Here is a 20754-nt window from a genome sequence, read left to right on the forward strand (position 1 = left end):
TATCTTACTAGGGGGAATGTAAAATGGTGCAGTCACTGTGGAAACAGTTTGGTGATTCCTCAAAAAGTTAAACATAGAATTTTCATCTTTCCCAGCAATTTCACTTTTAGGTATATATCCAAAGGAATTGAAAAGAGGGACTCAGATATATCCTTGAAATATTTTGTTGTATGTCACTGTATGTCAGTGTTCATTTCAGCAGTATTCACAATAGCCAAAAGGTGGAAACAACCCAAATGTCCATCAACAGAAAAACGAAAAAACAAAATGTGGTATAGACCTACAACGAAACATTATTCAGCCATAATGAAGTTCTGACACATGCTTCCCCATGGATGAACCTTGAAAGCCTTTTGCTAAGTGAAATAAGCCAGACACCAAAAGACATATATTTATTGTATATTGCAACATCCATGAAATATCTAGAATAGGCAAATTCATAGAGACAGTAAGTAGAGGAGAGGTTGCCAAGAACTGCGGAGAGAGAGAATGGGGAGTTATTGCTTAATGGGTACAGTTTCTGTTTGCGCCCATGAAAAAGTTTTGGAAAAATACAGTAGTGATGGTTGCACAACACTGCTGATGTAATTAATGCCCCTGAGCGGAACATTTTAAATGGTTAAAAAAAGACAACTGAACATACTTCGTGGTACAACTCTTGCAAGTAGAAGTGCTGATGTGGAAGGATCAAATGTCTACGAAGGATGGGCTTCACATAGGAGGCGATGTTTAGGGAAAGTTGTCGAGAGGAAGTAATCACAACCTGCATTTCAGAGCAGTATATCCACACGCAGCAATGAGAGAAAAAGTTTCTGGTAAGTCTGAGACCTATTTTCCTAACCACCCTGGAACTACTGCCTAGCTTATTATCTTGGCTCTGTTGTTAACTGTCTCCGTGGCCTTGCAACCCCTGTGCCTCAGTGTTCTCATCTGTAAAATGGCGATAGTACTTTTACTTCTGTGAGGGTTGCTGTGAGAATTAAATTAGTTAATACACGTAAAAGAACTTAGCAGGACTTGGCACACAGTAATCATCCTAAAAGTGCTAGCTGTTCTTATTTCTTTTCTATGAAAATGTTTATTGTGGAAAATCTAAGAAAGAAAATAAAAATCACATAGAATTCTACCGCCCAGAGAAAATCCCTGCCAACCGTTTACTGTATTTTATGTACATAAACATACACATACAGAGCTTATCCACACACCTCTTCGGACTCCCTCGCCCCTCGCCCACCGCCAGGTTCCCACGGCTCCGCCACCGGGACAATGGAATTTGACGGAGACAAAGCCAGCCCCGGGATTTTGTCCTGGAAACCACGCCCCGCACTGCCGCATGCGCACTCTCAGGATTCGGGCGCTGTTTATCCGCACGGGCCGCTTCACAGCGGAAGTGACGTAGCAGTGACGAGCGCCCGCGGCGGAAAAGCGAGAGCCGGCCCGTGCGCCGTGAGGCTTCCGAGAGGCGCCGCTGCGGCAGCATGCTCGGGGAGCTGGGCTTCATCGGGACCATAGGCGAAGATGACGAGGTGCCTGTGGAGCCCGAGTCTGACTCCGGAGACGAGGAGGAGGAGGTATGAGCCCCTCGGGGGTGGGCGCGCAGCGGCCGGCAGGCAAGTTTCCTGGACCAGCTCCCCTTCCCTGAGATTCCTCTGCCCCTGTCCCCAGCTCGTCAGCATTCCTCAGTCAGGTCCGGCGTGTGTTTCTAGAAGGGTCTCACCGGGAACCCCAGATCTTCCTCAGTTTGCTCGGCACTAGCTTTTCCTCACCTCCGCACTGTGGCCTTGGTGAACTCAGTACCCATTCCCTGAACCGGTCATCCAGGCCGTGTAATAGAGATCCAGAGGTGAAGCGAGTCCTGGTTTCTGCTCAAAGAGCTGTGGTTAACCTTTTTTAATATCTTTATTTACTTCAGAGAGTGGAAGGGGGAGAGAGAGAGAGAAACATCAATGAGGAGTCATTGATCGGCTGCCTCCTGCACGCCCCTGCCTGGGGATCGAGCCCACAACCCGGGCCTGTGCCCTGACTGGGAATCGAACCGCGATCTCCTGGATCCTAGGTCTACGCTCAACTGCGGAGCCACGCCGGGCCAGGCCAATACTTATATTTGTTACACCTACTGTTGAGCATTCGGGACCTAGCAATGAACAAGATGGACAAGGACACCACTCTCCTGAAGCGTATTTTGGGGCTGGGGTGGAGGCACAGACAGGAAGCAGTATGGCAATTAAAAAGGGATCAGTGTCACGGAGAAGGTGCTGGCCCTTCAAAGATCCAACCCCAGTGTTTTCCCCTCTGTGACCTCCTCTGTCTACTGACACTTCCATTTGGGTGTCCTATGGCCTCCACAAATTCAGCTGCTCCAAAGCTGAACTCTAGTCTCTCTCTCTCACCCTCCCAACCTGCTCCATCTCAAGCCAGAACTCTTGGAGTCATCCCTGACAGCTTCCGCCTCCCCTCCCCTCCAGTGTCCTGCAAGCCTGCTTAGGAATCTCTCTTAAGCTTCTCCCCCTCTCTCCATCCACACTGCTTCCATCCTAGTCCCGGCCACTGCCAACTTGGGCCTGGATACCTAGAATACCAGCGTACCTGGTCTCCAGCTCTTTCTCTTGCCGCCCTCTAGAGTAGTCACTTAGCCAGAATGATCTTTTTAATTCTTGAATGGAAAACTGTTATAAAAAAGGGGTAAAGCAAATGTGGCAAATGATAATGCAAAACTTCAAGACGGAAGCGCTGTGTAACTATCAATAGTTAAACGAGGCACTCGAGAAATGATAATCGTTACTAATAATGAAATTTAGGGCCAGAGTTCTTATGAGGTGGTTTAACTCATGGGAAAATGTCAGTATAGCACGTGTTAGTTCTCCGGGTTTTCTCTTCCCAACTTACCCTCCTGAAGCTGTAGAGCAGCCAGTCGTCTTTCCGTTTCTGAATGTATGGGTTTTTAAAGTTATCTCTTTGTTATTGATTCTAACTTAATTAAATTGCAGTCAGAGAACAGATTCTGTATAATACAGGGTGTTTTTTTTTAAATGTATCTTTATTGATTTCATAGAGAAGGAGAGACAGAGAGATAGAAACATCAGTGATGGGAGAGCCATTGATCGGCTGCCTCCTGCATGCCCCCCACTGGGGATCGAGCCCCAAGCCTGGGCATGTACCCTGACCCAGAATCAAACCGAGATGTCCTGGGTCATAGGTCGAAATGCTCAACCACTGAGCCATGCCAGCTGGGCAATATTGATTTTTTTTTTTGAAAGCTATTGAAGATTTGCTTAAAGGCCTTCTACATGGTCAGTTTTTGCAAGTATTCCATGTGTGCTCAGAAAGAATGTTCATTCCCTAATGGTAGGTGCAGCTCTCTCTGTATGTTCATTGGAATGAAGCTTAATTATTGTGTTGTTCATGTTTTCTACAGATGTACTCATTTTTTTGTTTGCTTGATCTATCAGTTACTGAGAAAGGTGTGTTAAAATCTCAAGTAACAATTACAGATTGGTCAGTTTCTTCTTGTCATCTGTCTATTTTTGCCTTGCAGATTTCTCTCTTGTTGGGTACCCTCATTTTCTTCTTCCTTTTCCAATGTTCTCTCATCTCAGTCCCATAATCGTACTTCTCTCTCTTCTCAGGGGCCCATTGTGCTGGGCAGAAAGCAGAAAGCCTTGCAGAAGAACCGCAGCACCGATTTCAACCCTGACTTCATTTTCACTGAGAAGGAGGGAATGTATGATGGCAGCTGGGCCATGGCTGATGTCATGAGCCAGCTCAAGAAGAAGGTAAGACTGATAGTGATAGGCAGTCCGGGCCTTGGGCTGTTACGGTTGAACAGTGTGTTAAGAGTTCTAATCCTGAGCTCACTGCCTTTGCCATCTGCTTACATTCAGCAGATATTGAAACTCCTTTGGAAATATGTGGTGTAGTTTTGACGGGGTAGGAAGTGATCATAAATTACCCATAATCTTGGTTAAAACCAAACAAGTGCGAAATGTTGCAAAATGGATTTATTGCAGACTATAAACATATTTATTGATCTACAGATGATATTGAAAAGTATCAATAATATTTTATTGCCTTCCTTAAAATGTCCATGACAGCTTTTCCTGGAGGAGGATGGTGAGTTCAGACTAACTTCAGTTTATTTAATAAGAGAGACCCTTCTTGATTTTATAGACATTAAAATGTGTGTGTGTGGGGGGGGTCTTAGAGGAAAGCTGATAATACCAGTTCAGTGGTTTAGAAATACCAAGCATTACATATAAATTGCTTGACTTAAAAAAAATGGATATAGCTATGTTAAAAATGGTCTCTTTTTTTAGGTGTTCACTCCTTGTTTTGAATATTATAAAGAAACCTTGGTAACAAAGAATCCAGCAGGCGCTCTTGGTTGATAGCTAGGCTCTGTCCCACAGATACTGTCATTTTCTCTCACTTGCCGGATAATCTCATGTGACCTCACATTTAGGGTCCCTGGTTCACATACAGCAGAGCTAAAGCTCCCACAGATGTCATTGTTACCTGCTTATTTGTCAAGATCCTGTGTTTCTTTTTTTTTTTTTCAATCCTCACCCAGGGATATTTTTTTCCATTGCTCCTCAGAGAGAGTGGAAGGGAGAGAGCAAGAGGGGAGTGGAAACACCGATGTGAGATAGACGTATTGATTGGTTGCCTGCCAAATGCACCCCAACCAGGGCCAGGATTGAGCCTCAACCAAGGTATGTGACCTTGGCCGGAATCAAACCTGGGACCCTTCATTCTGCAGGCCAACTCTCTATCCACTGAGCCAAACTGGCTAGGGCGAGGATATTTTTTCCATTGCTTTTCAGAGAAAGTGGAAGGGAAAGAGAGAGGGAGAGAAACATAGATGTGGTTGCCTCCTGCTCACACCCTGACTGGGCGGAGCCTGCAACCGAAGTACGTGCCTTTGCCAGAATCGAACCCAGGACCCTTCAATCCGTGGGCCGACACTAACCACTGAGAAAAACTGCCCAGGCCCATGTTTCTCTTTGAGTCTGGTTAACAAACTAGACAGTGTATGGAAGTTATTTTCTATTTCATGCACTTAAATTTAATCTGACTCTGCTGATCATGTGCTGATTAAAATAAAACAGCATTGCCTTTTCAAGGTCATCTTGAGGTTTTTGGTGTTTTTTTTGGTATATAGAGCTAATGTTTACTTCAGAATAAACATTAACAAACAGGGAGGGAAGAGAATCAGAACTTTCACAGAGTTGTACTTTGTCATATCTTACAGACAAAGCAGAATTACAATGCATGTAACAAAAACAGTAAAAGTATCCTTTTAAAAGCTGATAGTTACAAGTGGGGTTGGGTTTTTGTCTGGCAAGGGGGACTTTTTAAAGTAGTATATAGATATAATGTGACATCTCTTGCTAATTTTATTATTTTGAAGAGTAAGCACCTTCTAAAATGTGGATGTTTTTATTGGTTCCAGGTAATTTAAAGTTTTTCACAAATGGACCACTTATTCAATGTGTTTCTGGCTGTGAATAATCTATGGATTGATTAATCTATCGCAGTGTATGTTAATACCTGAGGTCAGACGTTCAGAGAAATCTTACTTTGCCTCTTTCCCATATGTATATTCTTTTCATCCCCATGTTTTTATCTGCAGAGGGCAGCCACTACACTAGATGAGAAGATTGAGAAAGTTCGAAAGAAAAGGAAGACAGAGGTGAGAAAGCAATGTGGTTACTTGTCTTCAAGGTGAGCCTGCAGCTGTAGCCTCAACTGCCCCCCCCCCCCCCCCCCCCCCCGGTTCCTCTTCAGGCTTCTCCGTGTGTCCGCTGTGCTAAGAATCCATGAAGCATAATGTTCTTCGGTTCTGCATTTCCTGAAGTTTGCCGTCACCTTGCTTTATTGTACTTTTTCCCCCTCCCAGGATAAAGAAGCCAAGTCTGGGAAGTCAGAGAAGGAGAAAGAAGCCAAGGAGGGCTCTGAACCGGAGGAGCAGGAAGGCCCGGGAGGGAAAGATGAGGAAGGCTCGGGAGATGGAGAGTCGGAGACTGATTACTCATCAGCTGATGAGACCATCCTCACCAAAGCAGGTAGGTGATGCCGTGGCGCTGCCAGAAATGGGAACAGGACACTGGAAAGCGTCCGCCTTTACTGGTAGGATAGCCGGTGCTTTTTCACACAGTTAAATTTAAGATCTCCCTGTTGAACTCCTTTCTGCCAGCTCCTCTGTTTTCTTGGGATTTTGTTAGGGTTGTACTTTGTAGACGGAGTTTACTCTTTTCCTCATCTCCAGCCTCACACAGCCGCCAGCCCCTCTGTAACTCAACCTTATTTGGGTGCTGGATCCCCCACATCTCACCTCAGATGGGTCTAGCCATGTCGTGGCTGCTCCATAAATATCTCTTGCAGAAATGAGAACTAAAGCATCATAATATAGCATAGAGGTTGAGAACTTGGTCTCTGAAACTTGGTGAGTTTGCTTCCTGTCTGCACTGCCATACAGCTACCTCGTCTTTGAAACAAGGTTAATGACAGTCCCACCCTCAAGTCGTCCCACCCTCAAGTCGTGTGGATTCAGTGAGCTGTCCACATACTGCACTTAGGACGGTGTCTAGTGGACTGTAAGTGCTCAGTAAGTATACGCCCTGGTTAACACTGTGCTTTTCTCCACAGACACCCTCAAAGTGAAAGAGCGGAAAAAGAAGAAAGGACAGGTGAGCGTGGGCTCGGAAAACAGCGCGCAGCTTGTTTTTGCAACCTAAAAGGATTTTAAGGTCAGTTTGTTTTTTTGGGCCCTTTTTGTTGAATTCTCATTCTGTCTTTTGATTTTCTCGTGTAGGAAGCTGGAGGATTTTTTGAAGATGCATCGGAGTATGACGAAAACCTTTCATTCCAGGACATGAACCTTTCCCGCCCTCTTCTGAAGGTAGTGGCTTCTTTTGACAACTGTGGGATTATTGTAGTTGTCTTGTAACTGGGCTCTTTGCATCCTTAGACTCTGTTTTCCACACAGCTGCCAGGAAACCCTCTTAAACAGAAAGTTCCATCTTGGCCTTCAAGGCCCAGCCCTTCTGGGCCCCTCTGATGATGTCTCTCAGCACTCATTCTGCTCCAGCCATACTGGTCTCCCCACTGGCCCTCAAATAGGTCATGCATCTTCTTCCTCAGGGCCTTTGCACTTGCTCTTCTCCCTGCCTGGAAAATTTTTTTCAGAAATCTGCTTGCATTGCTCGTTGCCTCTTTCAGGGTTACACTCAGTAACCACTGCTCAATGAGGCCTTTCCTGACAACCCTACTGTACATTGCACTCATTTCCTCCCCACTGCCGCCCCGCCGCTACCCTCCCCAGCCACTTCTCTCCATAGCATTTATCTCCAGATGGTATGTGTTTGTTTTTGGTCTGTTTTTTTCTATCAAATTGGAAGATTCCTGAGGGCAGAGTTTTTATTTCCTTTGTTTACTGCTATATTCTCAGTGCTTCACATACAAGAGGCACAATAAATGTTTGTGGATTAAATGCTGGGGTGGACTAAGATACCACTTGTTTGGAAACCTGCCTTGTTTGTTTCATGCTGAGACTCCCCCTTCTCCTCTGTGTAATTCTTTTTTTCTTCAGGCCATTACAGCCATGAACTTTAAGCAGCCCACCCCGATCCAGAAGGCGTGCATACCTGTGGGACTGTTGGGGAAGGACATCTGTGCCTGTGCAGCCACTGGGACAGGTAAAAAGGATAGGGGCTTGGCTGGGGGGATGCAGAAGGAGAATGTTCAGCCTAGAGCAGGCTCTAGGTTGACTGACCAAAAGACCACTTTGGTAAATACACCAATATAATTTTTTTATTATTGTTGTTAATCCTCACCGAAGGATATTTTTTTCCCCATTGATATTTTAGAGAGAGTGTAAGGGAGGAAGGGGAGCGGGTGAGAGAAAGAGAGAGAGAGAGAAACATCAATGTGAGAGAGACATCGATTGGTTGTCTCCCACACTTGACCCTTCGGTGTGCTGGCCAATGCTCTAACCACTAAGGGCCACAAATATAACTTTTAATGCAGTAACACTGTGTATTATTTAGTAGCTCCCTTTAAAAAACTTACTGTAGCTTTGGCCGGTTAGTTGGACATCAGCCGGTGCACTGAAGGGTTGCCAGGTTGATTCCTGGTAGAGGGCATGGTCTGAACATTGATGTTTCCCTTTCTCCCTCCCTTTCCCTTTCTCTTTCTCTAAAAATTAATTTAAAAAATCTTTTAAAAAGAGAAAACACAAACAACTTACTATATATTTTCCTGTTTCTTCAAATTCTCTGCTTTTTAAAAATGATTGCATAGTATTTTATTACATGACTGTTTTTTACTATATAATTAACTGCACTAATATACAATGTTGCACTGAACATCCCTTTTATAAAAACTTTTCTTCTATGATGAGGGCCTATTGTGGAAGAGACAGGCAGGCAGAGTCATCAAGGAGATATTCTGATAGAATTAAGCGAAGAGGACTCATCAGACCCCCTGTAACCTGTGACTCATAACTGTCGGACATATGTCTGTGCTAAGGTGAAAACTTAAACCTTGAAGGGACTGAAGATCTCCTTGCTTTCTTCCTGCCCTTGTCTCCAGGAAAAACTGCTGCTTTCGCGCTGCCCGTCTTGGAGCGTCTAATCTACAAACCCCGTCAGGCTCCAGTAACCCGAGTGCTCGTGCTGGTTCCCACCCGAGAACTGGGCATCCAGGTGCACTCGGTCACCAAGCAGCTGGCCCAGTTCTGCAACATCACCACCTGCCTGGCTGTGGGTGAGTGTCTGGCTGAAGGCAGCCAGCTCCTAAGAGACCGTGACGTGGCAGAGGATGGGTTTGCCCCAGCATCCGAGGTTGATGGGTGCCAAGGAAGCCTCTATGTAACTGAATCCGCTTAAAAAGTGGACGGTGTGTTTTTATAGTAGATAGTGGGGGCAAAGGGAGAGGGTTTGATTGAGACTCAACCAGTCTCGCAGAATGAAACTTCAAAATTATGAGGGGAGGGGATTTTTTTTGGTACTAAAGAAACTTAGGATATCATTTCTGCTTTGCCTGGTTAATGAATCAAATATCGTTTGGGGCAGAATTTTTCTGATGATGTTGTATGATAGTGTTGTCCTACCTTTTTACCCTCCGTATGCTGTGGGAAGTCAAAGGTGATGTAGGAAGAATCAGTTTTGCAGCTGCTCCTCTCAGTCCTTAGATGCCTGAATCTGAAGTGCCTTTGTGTCAACATCTTTTTCTATTTTTGCATTTAACACAACTGTCGTTGAATAATCTGTCTCTCCAAACAAATTGTAAAATCCACGCATGTGGGGCCTTTGTCAGTTGGATTCTCTGCTGTTTCTTCTGCTTCTGGCATGAGACTTGGCAGGTGGCAGGGCTCAGTCAGTACTGAACTGGCTGCCTGGTGGGGCTTTTTCCACAGGCGGCCTGGATGTAAAGTCTCAGGAAGCAGCTCTTCGGGCAGCGCCTGACATCCTCATCGCCACCCCAGGCCGACTTATTGATCACCTCCACAACTGCCCTTCCTTCCACCTGAGCAGCATCGAGGTGCTCATCCTGGATGAGGCCGACAGGTACTCCTCTGGGGTCCCAAGGGCCATGGCCCCAGATGGGAACCCACCACCCTGTATTACTCTCCATGGCTCTCACCAGTTGAGCTGCTCATGTCTGGGCCTTTGTCCATCCTTAGCCCAGATTATTCTACTCTCTTTCTCCTTCTGTAATGTGATGGTTAAAAGGGAAGGCAGGTCAATCCTGGCTCTGCTACTTCCTGAGATTTGAAAACATCATTTAGCTTCTCAAAGAAAAACCTTTTCTTGCTTGTAAGTAGGGGATAATAGTAGTACCAGCCTCGTGGTGTTGAGGATTCAAGGAGTAAGTTGGGTTCAGTGCGGGTGCATAGTGAGGACTCCACAGACAGCCTCTCTCAGTGTGATGAGGGGCTCCCTCCCTCTCTCCCTTGTTTCCCTTCCTCCCTTCCTTCCTCATATGTTCTACCTGCTTGTCTCTTTCCTTCATGACTGAAAAGAATAGAGCCTTAATGACCTAGACTAATGAGGGAAGTGGGGGCAGGGGAAGGAGGCAACAAAAAACCCCAAAGCCTGTTCACGTTTACTCAAATTGCAGCATCTCCAGACTGAACAGGTCTTTAACTGAGCTCTTATCCATATGCCCCTCCCTCTCCGTTTCGTGAACAACAGCGCAATCTTTTCCATTATTCCAGCCAAAGTTCTTAACGTCATTCTTATCTCCTGGTTTTCACACCCCTAAAACATCCATCGATAAATTCTGTCAGCACTCGCCCACTTTGGGGTTTCTGCATTTGCCATTCCCTCATCTTGGAATGACTTCCTTTACCTCTTGCTCCAGTTGTCACTTATCTAAGGGGCCCTTGTTGGCCACTCTCTATAACAGGTCCTGTTCCCCCCCATCCTTCTGTTCCTGCCTTATGTTCTCCAAGGTGGTATGCCTCTCTGTCCTCTCCTCATTACCTGAATGCTGGTGTAGTGGTTGTATCCTGCCTCTCTAGAACGTCATGTTTGTAAAGGGCCAGCTTGGCATTGCTCACTGCGGCATCCCATTGCCGCATCTGGAATCTGGCAGATGCTCAAAGAGTGTTGAATAATTGACTGACTGACAGCAAATGAATCATCGAAGTAAAGGAGATCGTTCTCAGTCAAGGGAACCTGATCTGATTCAGGTTTTAAAGGGGAGGGGAGTTATATTCTTCAAACGTGTCAGCATCTCAAATGACGTGGAAAGGCTGTGGAAGTTTTAGATTGAAGTGATTAAGGAGACATGACAACTAAATGTAATACCAGATTCTCAACTGGAGCCTGACCTGGAGAGAGAAATACTGTAAAGGACTGTGTCAGTTGAAAAAACCTGGAGTTAATCTCACAGATTACTGTTACCTACAAAGAGAGAAAGGTTCCTTTACCAGTGGAGAGAGCAGGCAGACACCCCCTTATCCAAGTGTTCAAACTGATGATCTTTGTCTCTCGACAGAGAGGGAGTGAGGTGCACATCCGCACCCCTATACGGTCTTCCTGTGATGATTTACTGAGCACAGTCTCTGGGAAATAGACAAATACAGAGTGTGGAAAAGGCTGAGGGCACTTTTCTAGATTAAGGGAGACTAAAGAGACATGCTGATAAAATGCAACATAGGAACTTTGGTTCCTAGACTGAAACAATAAAAAGGCAGCTACAAAATGATATTTGGGAACAGCTAGGAAAATTTGAATATGGACTGTACTTTAGATCATGTTACTCAAACTTAAAATTCTTGGGTATGATAATGACGTTGTGATTAGATAGAAGGTCATTGTTCTTAGGGAATGTGTGCTGAAGTATTTAGGCGTAAGGTGTCATGATGTCTGCAACTTAGTTGTAAATAGTTTAGTCAAAAAAAAAAGATTAAGCAACTGTGGCCAAATGATAATTCTTAGTGAATCTTGTTAATACTAATAAAATAAGTAAATAAATGAGCCTGAAACATAACCAGTGACAACATCAAAACATTGACACCTACCCTAGCTGGTTTCACTCAGTGGTTAGAGCATCAGCCCTGCGGACTGAAGGGCCTCTGGTTCGATTCTGGTCAAGGGCATGTACCTCGGTGGCAGGTTTGATCACCAGCCCCCGTCAGGGAGTGTGCAGGAGGCAACCGATCAATGTGTCTCTCTCACATCGATGTTTCTCTCTCTGTCTCTCTCTCCCCCTTCTTACTCTCTCTGAAAAATCAATGGAAAAATATCCTCAGGTGAGGATTAACCAAAAACACACACAAAAAACCCAACATCACCTGTTTGCTGTACTCTGCTCCTCATTGCAACAGAAGCGAGCTTAGTCCGTTTCTGTTGATTCCTTCCTTTGCTTGCTCACCAGGATGCTGGACGAGTACTTCGAGGAGCAGATGAAGGAGATCATCCGAATGTGTTCCCACCATCGCCAGACTATGCTCTTCTCAGCCACAATGACAGAGGAGGTGGGCTGTGGGGAATCTCCTAGGCGGGGTGAATGGAGAAGACAGTGCAGAGGACCCTGGCCTGGACTGGGGGGCGGGTATCTCCCCCTCCCCCCGGCAGGCTAGTGAGCATCCCTGCCTTTGTGCCTGGCAGGTCAAAGATCTGGCTTCTGTCTCCTTGAAAAACCCTGTCCGGATATTTGTGAACAGCAACACAGATGTGGCCCCCTTCCTACGGCAGGAGTTCATCCGGATTCGGCCGAATCGGGAAGGGGACAGGGAAGCCATTGTGGCAGGTGAAAGCCCAGGGTGGGACTGGGCAGGGTGGGGTGCTTGACTCCCTTGGCTTCATGGGTGCCACACTGGAGCACTTGGGTTTAGCCTGGGAGCCGCCTCCATCCAGCCTCCCCTGACCTAGAGTGTTGGGCTGCCATTCCTTCACTCTATCACTTTCAATATATCTTTCTCTTAATCGCCTCCCCTTCTTCCCACCATCCAGTCCTTATGTCCTGCTGAACTCCCAACCACTTCCCCCCACTGTCCCTCTGGCCCTTAGTATGGGCCACTGCTGTGTGTTGCCTGGACCATTGCAGTAGCCTCTTACATGGCTGTCCTGTTTCCACCCTTGTCCCTTGGTAATCCATTCTCCACCCACAGATCATTTAAAACAGTTGTTTACAAATGAGCATTTGCCCATTACTTCCTTATTTAAAGCCCTCTGGTGTCTTCCATTGCTCTTCGGCTAAAATCCATGCTCCCTAGCAAGTTCTGTAAGACTCTTTGGCCCCTGCCTGCGTTTGTTGCTTTTGCTCTTGGCGCTCCAGCCACATTCCCCTCCTTTCGCTTTCTCAAACCCACAAGCTTGTCCTGCAGGCCTTCGTGTTTGCTCTCTCCTCTGCCTGGAGTTTTCCCCAGAATCTTCTCACAGATGATCCTGTCTTGTCATTCATCTTGAGAGCAGCCAGCGCTGAAGCCACCTCCTCCTTCTCCCTTCACTCTCTTGTGGGCAGGACTTGATTCTTTGTCTCGGCCCTAGAATGTGAGCTTCACAAGGGCCGGGACCTCACCTTATCTCCCTGGGACCAGGCACAGCACCACTGCACGAGCGAGGAGAAAGTATGTTTCGGAGATGGCTGCTGGCTCACTCTTCTCTCCCTGCCAGCTCTGTTGACAAGGACCTTCACCGACCACGTGATGCTGTTCACCCAGACCAAGAAGCAGGCCCACCGCATGCACATCCTTCTGGGGCTCATGGGACTGCAGGTCGGCGAGCTCCATGGCAACCTGTCACAGACGCAGCGGCTGGAATCCCTCCGGTAAAGTTTGGGGTGGGAGCTGGCTCCTATCCACCCTTCTTGGGCGGGCCAGAGAGGGTTCTCCTAATTCAAAAGAGGGAAAATACCACCCAGAAGCTGTGTTAGAGTAATAGGGGATGCAGGTAGCACAGTCTCCCTGGAAGGTCATGTCTTAGGTACGTTCTCTCACAGATGATGATACTCATGCCCCAGGCTTGTGCGTGGGAGCTGCTGAGTGGGGCTACGGCAGGAAGTTCTGACTTGAGACGATTCAGCATCTGTCTTTCTCTACAGCTGCTACAGAGCAATGGACAAGCCTGGGGCTGCTGGGAGGAGATTTGGAATCAAAGCTGGCTGCTGTTTCTTGACCATTTACTTTGCCAGGCCCTGTGCTTTTCTGTGTGATTCCTCGTTTAATTCTCACAAAACAGAGTCAGCCTGGTAGGCAAGGAGGAAGGAACCCTTTAGAGCTCTCCCACCTATCTCTGTTCATCATAAGCAGCTGAGAGTTGTTTTCTAAAGAAAAGCTGTTTTGAATGTTGAGACATTTGCATATGCTACTTCCTAAATACTCTAGCTCTGTGGTTACCAAACTTTCATATGTATAGGAATTATTATTGCATAAGGTGGTATACACAAAATGGTGTTTGCCCCACTTTATGGATTATTTAAGGGGACATGTAAATATAGATGGGCTGACATTTAGGATCTGTCCCCACTATGCTAGTCTGCACTCTGCTGCTTAATTCCAAATGGATTTGTTTTCTTTCTGGTGGCTCCTGCTCCTGCAGAGCATTATTGGTAGGGAATCTAAGTGAACATCTCTTTGTGTCTATTTCCAGGCGCTTTAAGGATGAACAGATTGACATCCTTGTGGCGACAGATGTGGCAGCCCGTGGACTTGACATCGAGGGGGTCAAAACGGTAAGCAGGCTCCACCTTCATTGAACTTCGGGTGGAGTTTTTTTGCCTCCTTGTGTCCCCACTCTTCCCCAACTCCCAGGTATGACTGGTGGTCAACTTTAACCTTCCAGGTAATCAACTTCACAATGCCCAATACCATCAAGCATTATGTCCACCGGGTGGGGCGAACAGCACGTGCTGGCAGGGCTGGGCGTTCAGTCTCTCTGGTGGGAGAAGAAGAGCGGAAGATGCTGAAGGAGATTGTGAAGGCCGCCAAGGCCCCTGTGAAGGCCCGGATACTTCCCCAAGGTGAGCAGACACCACTGCAGCAGCTCAGGGCAGTTTGGGTAGGTGGAGCAGGGTCCTAGGTCAGACCCCGTGGGACAGGGCAGGAGCAGAAGATAATGGGTGAGAGCAGGAGCTTTTTAGTCAGGTGCCAAACTTGAATCTCTGCTCTGCCACTTCCTTGCTGAGTGACCCTGGGCAGGGCTCACCTCTCTTCTCTGGGCTTTAGTCTCTGTGTGTAAAAGACACTCATGATAGACGTGTGCCTCAAGTGCCTCATTAATAGGTATTTTCTAACCTTTGGGAAGAGAGGCCTCTTCTTAAGGGAAAATCCCCACTGATTTCCTGCCCCCTAGTCCTTGAGGGGCAAAAGGTAGGGAGGAGATCAGCACTTATTCTTTTTGGATATCTTTCATTCTTTTTGTTCTTTTCCCTAGGAGTCTTAAAAAGCACATCGTTTTTTAAACATTTTTTTTAAGTTATAAAAATAATACTTATTCAGTGTTGGAACTTAGTAAATAAAATAAGAGCCAAAGTGTAACTGTATGTCAAGGAACTCGCCACTGTTAGAATTTAGACATATCCTTTCTGACCTTTTTTCCATTCATATGTGTCTGTCTTTTTATTTCACTTTTTAATTTTCACTTAATTCATTTAGCCAGCAAACAGTTATTGAGTACTATTGCATGCCTGGTGCTATTTATTCTATTCTAGGAATTGGGAATACAGCAGGAAACAGAACAGCTGACCCTCTGGTTAGAGAAAGACAGTAAATGAGTTAGTAGAAGGTGTTACTGAGAACTACAAGAGGAGAGGTGCCTACTTTAGAAAAGCTGTTCAGGAAGGGCCTCTGAACAGGTGGCATTTGAAGTGGGTTCTGGATGTCAAGAATGAGGTGGCCATGAGTGGTCCAAGGACAGAGGGCGTCAAGTAGAGAACACCAAGGCAAAGCCCCTGAGGTAGGAGCAAGCTTGATGTGCGAATAAAAGGGAAGAAAGGCCAGAGGGCCCAGGGCATGGCGAGCAAGGGCGAGACAGGAGGTCAGAGAGTCGGCAGGCTCCATGCTTAGGAGTTTAGAATTTATTTTAAAAGCACAGGAAGTCTTTGGGCAGGGTGGAAGGCTGTAAAGCAGAGAAGTCACACATAAAAAACCAATTTTCTAAGTCACTAAATGCACATCAACATTATTTTCATCAGTTACATAGTCTTCACCCTTATTTTAAAATATTTTTTCTCTTCCCGCAAGATGTCATCCTGAAATTTCGGGACAAAATTGAGAAAATGGAGAGGGATGTGTACGCAGTTCTGCAGCTGGAGGCGGAGGAGAAAGAGCTGCAGCAGTCGGAAGCCCAGGTGAGGCTGCACGGAGGGCTCTGGTCCCCAGCTCCACTCGGGAAGCAGATGCATCGGCCCCCCGAGATCCTGTGCTTGCAAGCAGATTGTCAGAGCCCCAAGCGTTTGCGGACAGTAGCTTCCTGCACTTGCCACGTTAGATATTATCAAATGTAGGTTCCATGGCAGGTACCCTTTTGCTCTCCCCCCAGATCAACACAGCAAAGCGGCTCCTGGAGAAGGGGAAGGAGGCGCAGAGCCACGAGCCTGAGAGGAGCTGGTTCCAGACCAAAGAAGAGAGGAAGAAGGAAAAAAGTATGTCATGAGGTTCCCCAAAAGCTAAACACAGAATTCATAGGCCCAGGCAATTCCACTTGGCGGTCTATACCTCAAATAATTGAAAGCGGGAACTCAAATGGATACTTACATGCCAGTGTTCATTGAAGCAGCATTCGCATGGGCAAAGGGTGGAAGCAACCCATGTCCATCCACAGCTGAATGGAGACACAGAATGTGTGTGCGTACAGTGGAATATTTTTCATCAGTAATTTAGTTCTGGTGCATGTTGTAAGGGTGAACTGTGAAAACGTGTTGAGTGAACTAATCAGACACAGAAAGACAAATATTTATCATTCCACTTATATGAGGTACCTAGCCGGGCAAATTCATAGACACGGAAAGTAGAATAGAGATGACCAGGGGGTGGGGAGAGAGTTATTAATGGGTACAGAGCTTCTGTTTGGGGTGATGAAAAAGTTTTAGAAACAGAAAATGGTGATGGTTGTACAATATTATGAATATAATTAATGCTACTAAATTGTACACTTAAGAATGGTAAAATGGCAAATTTTGTTAGATATTTTGCCACAAGAGTCAGGAAAATATTTTTAGGTATTCCCTTCCTTTTTCTCTGTTTTTAACAAACACAAATGAATTCACATTGTTCTATACCTTTATTTTTTCAATTAATTTTATAGCTTGGAGATAATTTTGTATAAGCACATGGATAGTCACCTTGTTTTTTTTAACATGGTTATGTGGTTGTCCATCAGATGGGTTGATTATAATTTATTTAATTAGTCCCCTGCTGAGGGACATTGAGGTTGTTTCTAATCTTTTGCTATTATTAACAAGTCTGTAGTAAATAACTTTGTACAGATGCCCCTTCACAATTAAGCAAATATATTTGATTTGCAGAGTAAAGCCCTTAAATTACAATTGTAGGTTAGACGTTATATGTATTTATTATTTTGTTAGGGATTGCAAAATTACCCTCCAAAAAGGTTGTAGCAGCAACTTAAGAAATACCTCCTATATATGACAGGACAAAAAATTAGGGTGTATGTATATTAAATTTCTGTGTTAAAAATAGAGTTACGACTATGTGGGGGCATGAGATCCTCATCTTTCACGTGGAGAGGTAGATAGAGAACGAAGGTCTCAAGGGGATTCATCGAGAACTAGTGGGACAAGCATGCTACTTAGTGAGGTGAGGTAGTCACTAGGAAAGGAAGTGGTTGCTGCTGCTTCTCATTTTAAGCCCTTACGTCCCAATTTAAAACGTGTGCACTTTTAATGTTTTTATTGATTGCAGAGAGGGAGGGAGAGGGAGATAGAAACATCAATGATGAGAGAGACTCATCCATCAGCTGCCTCCTGTACCCACCCCCCCACTGGTGATCGAGCCCGCAACCCGGGCGTGTGCCCTGACCTGGAATTGAGCCATGGCCTCCGGGTTCAAGGGTCAGTGCTTAACCGCTGGGCCACACTGCCTGGGCAATATGAGCACTTCTTAATGTAAGTTTAAAGAAAGATATAAAACACGAAATCTGAAATCTCATGCTCTCTTCTCATGCCAGTCGCTAAGGCTCTGCAGGAGTTTGACTTGGCCTTAAGAGGAAAGAAGAAAAGGAAGAAGTTTATGAAGGATGCCAAGAAAAAGGGGGAGATGACAGTGAGTGGCGTCCCCTTTGGAGTTGGGTCCCTGTCCAGAGGAATGGGTCAGGGCTTCCTCATCTGTTCCATACTCACATGTCATCCTCTCTCCAGGCAGAGGAAAGGTCCCAGTTCGAAATCCTCAAGGCACAGATGTTCGCTGAGCGGCTGGCCAAGAGGAATCGCAGAGCCAAGCGGGCCCGAGCAATGCCTGAGGAGGAGCCCGCAAGAGGCCCTGGTAGGCATATGGGGAGCCCACAGGGGCTGGTAGGAAGGTTCTCTCTGAAACCCGTGCTTGTGGTCAGGGAGAAAATTGGAGGGATTGTGATAAGAGCCCACATTTTTTTTAATCCACACCCGAGGATATTTTTTCCATTGCTTTTCAGAGAGAATAGAAGGGGGAGAGAGAAACATCGATGTGAAAGACACACATCTATTGGTTGCCTCCCGCATGAGCCCCAACTGGGGCGTGGGATAAAGCCTGCAACCAAGGTATGTGCCCTTGGCTGGAATCGAACCTGGGACCCTTCAGTCTGAGGGCCAATGCTCTAACAACTGAGCCAAACTGGCTAGGGCAAGAGCCCACATTTTTGTAAGTAATGAGTATGTACTAAAGTATACAGCTATACCTTTATTGGCTCCAAGTGGTGAAGTGACTATGATTAGTGGAAATAGCTAGGATTTGAAACCAGGCCTTTTGGACTCTGGAGCCTAAGTCCTTACCAGTTGCCACTTGGAGGAGTGGGTCAGGGTAGAGTGAAGTGAAGGTGGTCTTTGGCCCATTTCATGTTTAAGTGGTCCATTTCACTCTGGACTCTGCCATCATTCTTTGGAGTGGTTCCTTTAAACCTGGTACTTCTGACACCGTATCCCTTTTTCGGCCGGGATCTGATGTCTAACCTCATGTCAGTAAATCATCAGTCCAGAGCATCCGCTGAACTTGGAACCATTACCTTGAGCTTAAGGGGTTAGGAGCTTAGGCCAAAGAACACATATCTAACCCATTGTCTCTCTGCACAGCCAAGAAGCAAAAGCAGGTGAAGAAATCCGTATTTGATGAAGAACTCACCAACACAAGCAAGAAGGCCCTGAAACAGTATCGAGCTGGGTAGGGTTTTAAGTCATCATGGAGCTCTTGGTATTATGATGAAAGCGATGAACCCTCTCCCTCCTTCCCCACTCCCAATTCTCATATACCTGTAGCTTTATGATATATAATTCCAAGGGCTTCTAGACAAAAGCCCTCCCACTAGCCTATCTAAGGATCCCAGGGTGAGAAGAGTAGGAAAGAGGTGTTGAGGCCCTTTTGCCTTGGAGGTAAAATGGGCACATTTTGGGTTCAGAAATGGAGCTTTTCCTCAGGAGAGTGATAGAACCCCCAAGGGATCCTGGTTTGCTCTTGGGAATGTGTTGTCCATTCCTCCTCTTCCCAATCTCCTGGGCCTGGGCTGGGGTGGGGTTAGACTACGCTTCCCAAGTAGTTTTATTACATACATGAGAATGGTGGGCAGGGCCTTTTCCAGTTTTGTTTTAAAGCTGGGCCCTGACTTCCACAAACCCATATTAACAGGTAGAAATACACACAGGCTGAAACCTCAGGACCTAAAAACAATGCATCCATTGATCCTGCTGCTTTGTGTGGGAGCTGGGTGGGGTGGGGGTGAGACCATCCACCTTTCCAACAGACCGCCATTTCAACATCTTGTCTTCTCTCACCTATAGCCCCTCCTTTGAAGAAAGGAAACAGTTAGGCTTGCCCCACCAGCGACGAGGAGGAAACTTTAAATCTAAATCCAGGTAATGTTTGCAGTTTTGGAGGACCAAAGGTTATGACTATTTGGGATTGTAGAATAAATTTTTAATGGGAAAGGAGCTCCTTCCACTTTCTGATCTTTGGGGGAGTTGGTCTTTTACTCTGTTTTAAAAATTAAAGTTATTGGGGTAACATTGGTTAATGACATTATCTTTCAGGTGTATCATGCTATAATGCATTTTCTGTATATTGCATTGTGTGCTCAGCACCCGAAGTCTAGTCTCCTTCCATTACCATATATTTGACCCCCTCTCGTTTTCTTAATAGGTACAAGAGGAGGAAGTAGCTGTGGTGGCCTGAAGAAGTTCGTGGGGGCGTTAGATCCCTTCCTTGTGGGGAGTCATCCTGGCTTGATCTTTTCTCCATTTGTAAAAAAGTTCTTTAAAGCTTTAAGAGGTCTGTGTCATTTGTACATTAAGAGTCAGCCCAGGCTCCCTTTTGCTGGTTAGTTTTTATATAAAGAATGTACTGAATGGAAGAAGTATTTTGGTGGCAGGGGAAGAAACCAATCTAATTGTGTATTTTATTCCTGTCTCTTCCCTCAATAGTCTGCCCCCAGTGCACCAGCTTGGCACTGCCACATGTCCTTGGAATGCATCTTTGTGCCTGTAGAGAAGCTAGATGTTGAGGAAATTCTTACGAGTTCTCTTCTATTGATGTCCTAGAACTAAAAGCTGTCATTTAGCACAAACTTATACCAGACATTCTGTGTACTGAGCACTGTCTCATTTAATTCACTACGCCCCTATGAGGCAGGTACTATTCTCATTTTGCAGATAAACAAGCTTGGAGAGATGGAGTAACTTTCCATTGCACAGTTGGCAGTTCAGGTTTTGAAACCAGGGTCTACCTGAATTCATACCCTAACTCTTCACTACTTCGTGAAGTGCTGCTGGAGAGATGAAAGCTCATAGGGGACAGGAGTCCCCAGGTAAATTAGCTCCTTGTTGCAAAAGTTTGTACCCTGTAGAATGGTGGTTCTCTTTTTTGAATCACAGGTCCCTTTGAGAATTAGATGAAAGTTAGGGGGCACATCTTGAGAAGAGTTTATAGTTTATGTCATACAATTTCAAGTACACAGACACCCCCCTACAGCTAAAAAATTGTTATCTAGTAGCACACGCCCTCACCATTAAAGGATGCTCAAAACTGCTGCATTGAACAGTTGCCAACAGAGGGTTCTAATTCCATTAATAAGGACACACCTGCATGGTGGAATGTGATTCAGA

At 45.7% G+C, this 20754-nt stretch overlaps 1 protein-coding gene across 1 annotated transcript; it reads left to right on the forward strand.

Annotated features, from left to right (window-relative positions):
* Positions 1–1409: 1409 nt before the first annotated feature.
* Positions 1410–20677, forward strand: DDX27 (DEAD-box helicase 27). The gene is made up of 21 exons (XM_016221699.2): positions 1410–1571; positions 3627–3773; positions 5630–5689; positions 5897–6062; positions 6646–6686; positions 6812–6898; positions 7589–7694; positions 8590–8763; positions 9416–9566; positions 11884–11983; positions 12117–12258; positions 13125–13278; positions 14100–14181; positions 14292–14469; positions 15692–15798; positions 15990–16092; positions 17637–17731; positions 17827–17950; positions 18733–18820; positions 19435–19509; positions 19793–20677. Exons 1-21 carry the CDS (start codon positions 1479–1481, stop codon positions 19809–19811), a joined length of 2292 nt encoding a protein of 763 aa, XP_016077185.1. The 5' UTR covers positions 1410–1478; the 3' UTR covers positions 19812–20677.
* The last annotated feature ends 77 nt before the right edge of the window (positions 20678–20754 follow it).

Source organism: Miniopterus natalensis, chromosome 7 (assembly GCF_054644295.1).
Source record: "Miniopterus natalensis isolate mMinNat1 chromosome 7, mMinNat1.hap1, whole genome shotgun sequence".
In the NCBI taxonomy this organism is placed as follows: domain Eukaryota; kingdom Metazoa; phylum Chordata; class Mammalia; order Chiroptera; family Miniopteridae; genus Miniopterus; species Miniopterus natalensis.